At 31.8% G+C, this 10,724-nt stretch overlaps 1 protein-coding gene across 1 annotated transcript; it reads right to left on the reverse strand.

The window, feature by feature from the left end:
• Positions 1-218: 218 nt before the first annotated feature.
• On the reverse strand, positions 219-10,259 carry LOC106106548. The gene is made up of 3 exons (XM_013287149.1): positions 9,821-10,259; positions 8,109-8,236; positions 219-473 (listed from the first exon to the last, which is right to left on the reverse strand). The coding sequence occupies exons 1-3, from the start codon at positions 10,212-10,214 to the stop codon at positions 303-305; spliced, it is 693 nt and encodes a 230-aa protein (XP_013142603.1). The 5' UTR covers positions 10,215-10,259; the 3' UTR covers positions 219-302.
• Between the last annotated feature and the right edge of the window lie 465 nt (positions 10,260-10,724).

A 10,724-nucleotide genomic window follows, 5' to 3' on the forward strand; every position in this document is an offset into this window, starting at 1 on the left:
CATTTTGTCTTAAAAGTATTACTACAATACCCAAAGTTGTTACGTGAATTAACCACGATTTAATTTGAATTTTATGTTAGTTTACAATAAGTATAATTTACAACCGCGGAATTCAATAAACGATTTACTTACCAAAGTTTTTTAATCCATATTAAATAAACTTACATTATAAGAAATGGAAAATTTGAAATCTATTTAAAGATGGTTAAATAATTTTGTGTTCTGCATAATACAAAGTAAATCAAACATTTTCGATCACAACTATAGTTATTATTGTTCTTGTAATCAATTGTAACACTTGTCTATTCAGTCTTATACGCGGAATATGCTAAATCTGATACATCATTGTGGGACCTCTTATCCCATCCCTGACTACCGCCTCCTGACGACCAACCGTGACTTTCGTGACCACCGCTACTCTTCTGTGATAATATCTTCTTTATTGCAAGGATACCGGCCAGTAATAAAGCGATCTGGAAACGAAAAAGAACATAAATTAATCTTAATATTCTTAATATTACTATAAACTAGCATTTGCCCAGGACTCCGTCCTCGTGGAATTTAAAAAAAATAAGTGAGTAGCCTACGTGTTCTTCTAGACTATCCTCGACATCTATACCGAATTTCATCAAAATCCGTTCAGCTGTTTAGGTTACAAACATAACATACTTCCATCAATCTAATATTTATAATATTAGTATGATGACAAAGTCTAAATGGATGCATGGATGCTTGTTAGTTTTTGTAGCCTAAACGGCTGAACGGATCTCGATGAAGTTTGACGTAGAGGACAATATTGAAAGACAGATAGGATACTTACTAGCTTCCGCGACTGTGTCTGCGGGGAATTAATAAAAAAACAAAAGTAAGTAGCCTATATGTTCTTCCAGACTATCCTCTACATCTATGTCAAATTTCAATGCAATCCGTTCAGCCGTTTAGGTTACAAACTCTAACAAACATCCATCCATCTAAAGTTTCGCATTCAGAATGTTACAGTATGATTTAACCTTAAAATTAAAATATTCACTACTAAATTGTCTTGAAAGAATAAATTTCTTTGAATTAAGATTTTACACATGATAGGAAGTTATGAAGTTGTTAATCAAAACATTTTTTCCAGTCCAAAACATTGCTCCATTGTTTATATAACTGAAGTTCTGTTCAATGTTTATTGAAAAGGCAAATATTTGCATACAATAAGGGATTTCTGTTTCTTTTTTATATGAATAACTATTAAAGAAGTGTCAAGATAAAAGGTAACATTTGTGTACCAATTTCTACTTAATAGTGGGGTAAATGGATTGTGTTTGTTGAAAAAAAAAAGTTGAAAATGCTTCAAACATATGACAGTTGAAATCAGTCGTTACGAAAAATCTGTTTTTGGCATTATGTTTTGTTCACTATCCGTATTGTTTAAAAAGAAAAAGGGTTCACTGACGTAATATTGTAACGACGTTCGAATGACATGACTAGACTTAATATGTAATAGCAATTTTCAAAATTTTCTGTGCAGTTCTGATTTAAAAAAAAAATAAAAATGTTTTATGATCGCCGTTACAATGTTACGTTGTTAAACCATGAAGTGTCAAATGTGTCCTATGAAAATGCTGGCACAAAATACACAGAAAAAAACAATAAAATAATCTAAACATCACATCGAAGCATATCTTGAGGTGCTATTCCAACATCAATCGAAATAAATCTCGTGCGACTTAATAAATAAAATAAGCCGCACGAGATTTACTTACAACGACATTGGAATTTTCTTGAAATTGAGCGGGAATTTTTCTTTTTTCAAAATTGCCGTGGAATAAACGACCGCGTACTCGTAAGGCAGGAACAATACTGGCAGCCGATATAGCTCGTTCACGAATGATAATAAGAAAATAAAGCAGGTTTTATATAATATGATAATGGGTTCCGTATCTAGAACAGGTGAGCGTATTTATTTAAGGTTTATTTAAATACTTGTTAGCAGGTTATGTTTGATTTTATGATAAGGATTATTGTAAGATTTTCTTTACTAAATAATTAACAAAAGAATAATGTTTCTGAATCTTTTCTTTATTTTTTACGAATATTGAAATGTGTATAGTAATACCTATCCTTGAAACTTGATTAAGTAAGCTGATGTAGGTTTTTAATTTTGTAAATAGCATTGCAAAAATCGTCAACTATTACTACATGTTAATGTATACTTATGTATGGATTTATATTTATTGCAATATTTATAGATAAGACATTAACATATTTAAAATTACTTATAAGTAGTCATAACTTATTTTATTTTTTAATTCTATTAAAAGTAGCCCGCTACCGTCAATTGTATGCAAATATGATACATAATACACAATCATAGGACGAAAGGACTAACAAATATTTACTTCGCAATTGTACATATTATTTGTTTAATAATTGTACTTAGGTATACTTTCTAAACTGGTTCAGCGAGGGTAAAGGTTACCTTGGAGATATTCCTACATTTGTTGGCTTATTTATTCTCTCATTTAAGATACAGATACATGTAATGACAAGATATATGTAATGAGAGTCAAAATGTATTGTACTATAGCGAATTAAATTGTTTCAATTACAAAAAAAATGTACCTAAAATGTACTATTTAGTACACAGCTCTTAGAAATTGTACCTTCTCTGGAACAGTAAAATTATGTAATAATCATATTAGTGTAAGGGTTAATAATTTAAAAAAAAATTGTTTTCTTGAAAAATTCTAAGTAGAATCTTAGATTAAAATCTTAAGAGTGTGCGTACACCTGAAACTAAACTATCGCACAACTTTTTAGTCTCGCTTTGACTCCTTAAATTATGGAGGTGCGCATACTACTCGATTTTTTGTGCAACTAAACTGTTTTAACTGCAAAACAATCGACTATCACAGTTGTGCGATAGTTTAATCAAAGGTGTGTCCGCTCTAATAGTTTTGTAACAAATAAATTATGACGTCATTAAAATACCAGATGCAGATTTTACTAGAAAAGGTATTCCAAATAGTTAACTAGAAAGTAAACAATATTGTAGAATAGACTTTAGTCACGCGAGGTAGAAAATTAACTTTTAGAATAGTAATTCACTAGCTATAGGTAGTTCTGGAGATTGAATGACGATACAAAGGTAAAGGAAGACAGAATGGAACTGTGTGAAAGGGGATGTAAGAGGTGAATTCACATACGGCTGATGAATATGTTGAAAAGTAGATATCGTACTGTGAACACACGTGACGTACGTAGTTAAAAGGACAGAGTGATGAAGTGAAGTATTAGCCCGAGCCGTGACTTCTAAAGGAGCTCTTTTAGACTAAGCGTTATCAGAGCTGACACCTCAAGTCTGGTTCTTTCAACACGGTATAGTCAGAAAATGTCCGATTTTAATTGTCGAAGATTTCTTTAATAAATAATCTGTACTAATATTATAAAAAGAAATATTTCTATGTATTGAAATAGCACAAAAACTACTGGGCCAATTTCAAAAATTCATTCACCATTAAAAAGCCTGTTATCAGTAAGTAGGCATTGGCTATTTGTTTGTTTTTTTCTTTTAATTTCACGCCAGTAATTAGACTGTTAATGAAGATTTAAAGTTTCTTATGCGTTTGAAAGGACATGTCTATTCAACCTGAACAGTAATTTAAAAATATCGTGACCTTATGGTGTTTATGAAAAAAAATGGACATAACCTCTAACTTTCTACATAATCCGTAGTGAATTATAATGTTGTGTGACTAAACGCATAATGTTATTAGAGGGACATTTCCTTAATTTAAGCGTAGAAATGTCAGTAATTTTTATCTTAGTAATATTGTACATGCGAAAGTTTAGATGGATGGATGGTTGTTTGGGTTTTTTACCTAAACTGTTGAATTTATCTTGATGAAATTTGGCATACATGTAGAGGATAATCTTGAAGAACATATAGGAAAATGCCTACCGAAATAAATGATTTCCTTTTCAAGTCAATGCTCCAAGGGGAAGTGAGTCTAATTTTAATTAGTATAGTATAGTATAGTCTACCTAGATTATGTTTAAACCTTAAATAAATATCACTTGTCAGCCCATTTATAAATAGAGTAATTAAAGAGAGATGTATTACTCTTACATCACTTATAACGTTCTCATTATTGTTCTACATTTCTTGTCAATAAACTATGTAGGAAAATCAATGTCAACGATCATTAAGAGCAGATGCTGTGAGTCTGTGAAATCTGTTCTTTGTATTCTAGTGATCTGGCGCTTTGTTTGACGTGGGATTGAGTTATGAGATTTTAGTTTTGAATGTTCTCAGTATGTCATATCGTGTTGACTATGTTTTTTATGTCTTCGTGACATAAATGAGATTGACTTTTGTTTGATGTATTTTAAATAAATCATTTAAGAGCGGGCGCATACTTTGAATATAATCACACAACTGTGCGATTGTCGATTGTTTCGTTGCCCATTGTTTAGTTGTACAACTAAAAATCGAGTAGTATGCGTCCCTGCATTTATCACATAGGAATTAAAGCGTGATCAAACGATAGCATATAACAACTGAATTCTATGCATATGTATGTTTGAATTAGAAATCGATTCATCCACTTTAATCAATATTTTTAAGCAGTTCAGTTCACTATATCCTCTTGATGTGCGTCTCCTCCTCCGTCGGATAAGGGTAGGCAACGCATCTGCAATTGCGGATGTCTATGGGCAGTGGTCGCTTCGCCATTTTGGCGGATTCAAGTGTCCGCTTGCTCGTTTGCCACCTTATTTTATATAAAAAAAACTGTGACGCTAAAATTGATACTTAACAAATATGACCTTATTCTGAAGAAAGAAGGGTCGATATAATATTTGCTAATTTTCCGTAAATTGACTATTGACTATTGGCTATTGGCCTATCACTTTTAACTGAATTACATTTCCGTCTGTTACAGAAAGATTAAATATGCAAAAGTTTATAATTTAAATTTAATTTCATCTCATATTTTTTATCAAGATTAATGTTAATATTTATACTATACTATGGTTGGTATTTGATTTAGTTTACTCAGTTTTATCTAATGAGTTTACTGTGTTCCCAAAGCGAAACGTAATGTTCAGTCGAGATCGTGACTGTAGCGCTCTAGAAATAAAACGGAACCTCTTTATTTTATATCTGTAATTGGATTACTTTGAGTACAGTCAGATAATAAATCTCATAAAATCATATAAATACTATAAATGCAAAAGTTACGATGGATGGATGGATGTTTGGATGAAACGGCTGAACGGATCTCGATGAAATTTGGCACAGGTTTAGAGAATAGTCTGAAAGAACACATAGGCTACTTTATCCCGGGAATAGTTACGGTTCCCGTGGGATTTTTTTAATTTAGGTTTTTTAATATTTACTCGATCATTCTGCAAAGGTTCAACATATCTTCTTGAAATTTAGCACAGATGTAAAACAAAGTCTGGAGTACACATGGGATAAGTCATTCCTGAGAAATGACCGGTTCCCGAGGGATACGTAGCTTTTTGTTATTTATATAATTCGTATGTTTTCTAATAAAACGCGGACGAAGTCGCGGGCAACAGCTAGTAATATATAAAATTACTTATAGCAGAGAAATTTTCCATTGTTTATACGTTGAATAAAAATGTCTGTATCACAAATTTCCAATAGATACTGTATACGTTTTACAATTTAACATTACGCGCTTCAAAGTACAGTCGCGGAAAGCCGCGGTGTACCACTTCAGGACAAAATGCTTTGTTCATCCGAGAAGTCAAACTCCACCTCTTCCTACAAAAAAACTAATTAGATAACAGTGAATTCAAACAAAGAGATAATGATAAAAATACACTAGTCCTGTATCACTAAGAGACTTTTGGTACAGATACATTTATAGGCTGCGTTGTATTGTTTATTTATTTATGTAACACTTAATGTACAAACTAGCTGTTCCCATGCGACTTCATGGGTATAAAATTATAAAAAAAATCATTTTATTGTTCACATTTGTTAAGTTATCAATTGCAAATGTCAAAAATGACATGATGTTAAACCATGGCAACCGTGCTTCCTTGATGTCGGCAACAACTTATGGTCTCTTTCCCATATTAGGGTTTTTATCCAAAATATTAATCCCTAAGTTTAACGGCGTGAAAATATATAACCTAAAGTGCGACGTAAGTGTAGGGCTTTTTATTAAAAATAGAATTATTCTAAAATATACTGTGATTGCTGACATCTTTGGCAACAAAGAAGTGTATGTTTACGCTTTATTATGTTAGTATAGATATACAATAAGTATACTTAAACTAAGTTACTACAAGATTTATGCAAGGGCTTATCAGCAATCTCTTACAGGCAAGCCAGTGGGACAGGAGAAGCTAGACAAAAACACGTTGGTTTTTATTCCGCGTCTCGTATCAAAATGTTCAAACGATTGTAGCTTTTAAAGAACACCGCAAGTTTCCCTGATTGTACGTCATTTGCGTGGTAGCGAATTAAATTTTTCACGCTTTCGTGATGTAAATGCGATACATTTGACGTTAAACGATGATTGTGTCTTGCTATTGTTGAATTGTAAAGTCACGGCCGCTAGTCATAAGTTATAATGATTTCGTGTAAATGGACTTTAGTGGGACAAGAATTGTAAATGGACTTTAGTGGGACAGAAATTGCAATCAATTTAATTGCGGGACTTTGTTGTTAATTTGATTACCATCACAAACACTATAATTTTAATTTTTAATCTATATTTATTGTGATACTATTAAGGGGAAAGTTTTGATTGCATTGTATAGACACCGAAACCACTAAACCGTTTTTAACCTTAAGAATTCGTTTAGAATTATCTAGTCTTTAGAAGGCACATAACCACAAAATAGGCTATAATATAAACGGGTCATCAGCAGCAAAAATATGACAAAAAATATATAAAACGTACATTATTTGTCATCCAGGTAAAACTGGGGCGAATCACTAGTTATAAATATTACGAATGTGAGATAGTATATCTACAAACCTTTAAAGATGAACCTAGATTATTTTACTCACGTACTCGTGACGGGTTCATGTATAATCTTGACATAAATCAGAAGTACAAGTGTACTTGTACTAAACGAAGGCACAAAAGTGGAACATGCGAAGAATTTTCTCAAAGAAGCTAATTGCATACTCGAGATTCATCATTATAGTTATCACTAAATAACAGTACAATATAAAGTGACAATTTAAACGAAAGACGGGAGTATATGGTAGCAAAAATATTGCATGCCAGTTACAGCTATGTGCCAGTTTCTGGCGTAATGCGTATGCTAGTGAAATGTCCAAAAGATAACAGGAAAACAAAGTCGTTTCCTGTTGTCTCTTTGTATACATAGATCTTTAAAACTACGCAACCGATTTTGGTGCAAATTTTTTTATTAGACGGAGTGTTTCAAGAGGAACGTTTATAAGTATGTATGATATATAAGAGAAATACTGATAATTCGAGGTTTCTGAATCACTATTTCGCATCAGCATCGGATCCGTGCGCCGCTAGTAACCTAATAAAATGATTCTCACGTTGTGTTATGTTTGAATGGACGTTGGTCCTATTATTGAAGAACTATGCTTTTTTAAAAATGTACCATCTCAAGTACCATTTATACTGTCAGTCGGATTTTAATGAATTTCATTCATTAAATAATTGTATGGAAAGTGTAATTAAAATAGACAAAGAGATAAAAAAATAGTTTCATAATAATTGGTTTGAAATACTTTAAGTGCAAGAATCTTTCGTACTTTTTACTACACAATTATTTTGGATATAATTAAGGTGAAATTTGCAATGTCTTTTAATTGTTCATCTAAACATAAAAAAAAATGGCGGCAACAACTATTTTTTTCGATGTTTGTTTGTTTCGACGTCAAAGGCATCAAGACAGATTAAATCCGATACAGACCCTCAGTTCTAACTGTACATTTTGACTGTTGAATTGTACAGTCGGAACTGAGAGTCTGATGCAGGCTTAAATATCTCCCAATATATTTAAATATCACATTCGTCTTTGTCAAAGGCTCCAAATATCTTAGTATTATAAGTTTTAAGACAGTTTTAACAATTTTAAAGCAACATTACCTTTGAAACGATCAAAGCTTTCCCCGCCAGGATGAATAGACCGGCCATAGCTAGTGGTATCATCGCTGCCAACTTCATCACTCCTCCCATCATCATCATCCCCATCATCTTCTTCATTTTACCGCGACCTGGAATGTCAAAGTTTATTGTTTTAATATTGTTACTTAAATGTTGCATAGTAACAAGCTTACAAAGACCTTTTTTATTTAAATTATTCATTACATAATAAATATAAATGGTTATATAAAATAAATATTTCCTCTTACTAATACTATAAATGGGAAAGTTTAGATGGATGGATGTTTGTTAGAGTTTGTAGCTTAAACGGCTGAACGGATCTCGATGAAATTTTGTATAGATGTAGAGGAGTCTGGAAGAACACATAGGATAGTTATTTTTTTAATCCCAGGCAGACAGAGTTTCGTGGAAAAGCTAGTATACTAATATTATAAAGAGGAAAGTTTTATATTTTTGTATGCATTGAAATAACTTAACAACTACTGGGCAGAGTTTAAAAAATACCATAAAAAACTACGTTATAAGTGAGTAGTATAGGCTATATGTTGTTACTATTTTTAATGTCGCATGGATGGAGTCGCAAGCAACAGCTAGTCATTAATAAAATACTAAAGTATAAATATAGGATACAAAGTACAAATGTCCTTAAAAAAATCTTCATGAATTACCAAAACCACTTCAATACAAAATAATACTTGAACTAACTCTCGCTTCCGTGTTTATTACAATCACAATTATTTATAATGTTTTCAGTAAAAGTTAAATGTCCAACGATTTGTCAAACGACATCCGCTAGAAATGGTATTGTCGTTTAATTTTATGGTACTTGCAGACTTGAGTTTGCAAGAACATTCAAAGCGATGGGAAAAGCTACTAGAAACCAGTTCACCTATTATTATGGGTAAAAGACAATGTAATCGAGTCCATGATCATTTTAATAAATGGCTATTTATTACGCTTTTCCGTTGCTATTATTTTGCGGCTTAAATGTTCGATATCGATGGACTGGATTTAAATGAAATAATTTTTTTCTTCAATGGATATAATTGCTATGGTAACCTATTTTACCACAGACATTTGTGGATGTATGCATAGATATTTGTTAAAGTTTAGAGACTCTTTACGTAACGGATCTCGATAAAATTGCTGTAAAAGACAGTATTAATGTTAAGGTTTCTTACTTAGGTTTTTTAATTCTATGCGAACAGAATCCGGGGCGAAAGCTAGTATATAAAGATTATGTATATAATTATCAACGTATATTGTGAATATCTTGGTTAGTAGCTTAGTAACATGGCTTTCACTGAAGTTCCCTTTAAGTTAAGCGCTTTAAGCTGATAGGAAATTAAGTTCAATCGTGTCTAGCTTTCGAGGACGCCATGAATCTCTAAGTTAACAGACATTAAGTTAATGCCATTATTACTTAGAGATGTATGTTATGTATTAAATATTATGTATTTTATATTTTTGTAGCTTAATTAACCACTATTTGTGTGGTTATAATAATAATACAAAAGCCTTATGGTAATGGAATAAATGTATTTAAAATTTATTATTTATATGTATCTAATGGAATTAATGTATTTAACATTTATTCCATTAGATACTTCTAAGAATAATTAGAAAAGTTCTTTCCAATTGAAAATGGGATAACTTTAAGGGGCTTAAGCTATTTAGTATTGAAAATAACATACCTTCTTCAACTCCTTTATTTAGTTCTTCACCAGACATCTTTGGTAATGAAAACTGAACCGTCCTAGAATTAGCGAAGGCTGCAATCTTGTCCCATAACATTGCTGATAATGTTTGATCTTTGTTGCCCAAACCTCTTGGTATATTCGAATCTATATCATTCTCACTAAGAGGTGGTAATTCTAGTTCATTCTTTACGATATCTATACCATCGATTACTGGTATCGACTCCATTCTTGCAGCACGATCGAAGAATAATATCGCCTTCCTCTTCAAACATGGTATAACCTCTGAATGTTGACAATCTTCATATACTTTCATAATATACTTCATTCCTACATCCCCCTTGATTTCTAACACACCTAATAAAATAAGGATAAATGCTTTAGTAAACATTTTTGAATGATGTACACGGGTTGTGGTTATAAAAAAGACTGCAGGTTAGCACGTGAGCGTCTACCGTATTTATAGGCTATGCAGTGAGTATAAACAATCGTCTCTTAGATCGGGGGTACGGTGTAAAGGGGAGTTTACATTGGTACAAGTAGGAGATTCTACGTACATTTACTGAAAGTACCAAGTAAGCGGCATTACGGATTATTGCGAGTGTACAAGATTACTTTATAACGTAGGCTAGTGTGCGGTTATAAAAACGGAAAGATGTTGATGTGTTATCAGATAGTTTAGTGGTTTCTTGGAGAAGGTATTAAGAAATAAAGGATAATTAATTTTATGAAATAAGTAGAATGTGAGGTACATATTCGTTAAAGTTTGAATAAATTAATTTGTTAATTAACTGTCTGTTAAGATTATAAGTTTCTTAATTTTTTGTACCTTATGCTAGATATCTTTTAAGTCCATTTTATTGGACACATTACAACTGGAAGTAAATCAAAAATTTATATG

Source organism: Papilio polytes, unplaced genomic scaffold (genome assembly GCF_000836215.1).
Source record: "Papilio polytes unplaced genomic scaffold, Ppol_1.0 DF822178.1, whole genome shotgun sequence".
Taxonomy (NCBI): Eukaryota; Metazoa; Arthropoda; class Insecta; order Lepidoptera; family Papilionidae; genus Papilio; species Papilio polytes.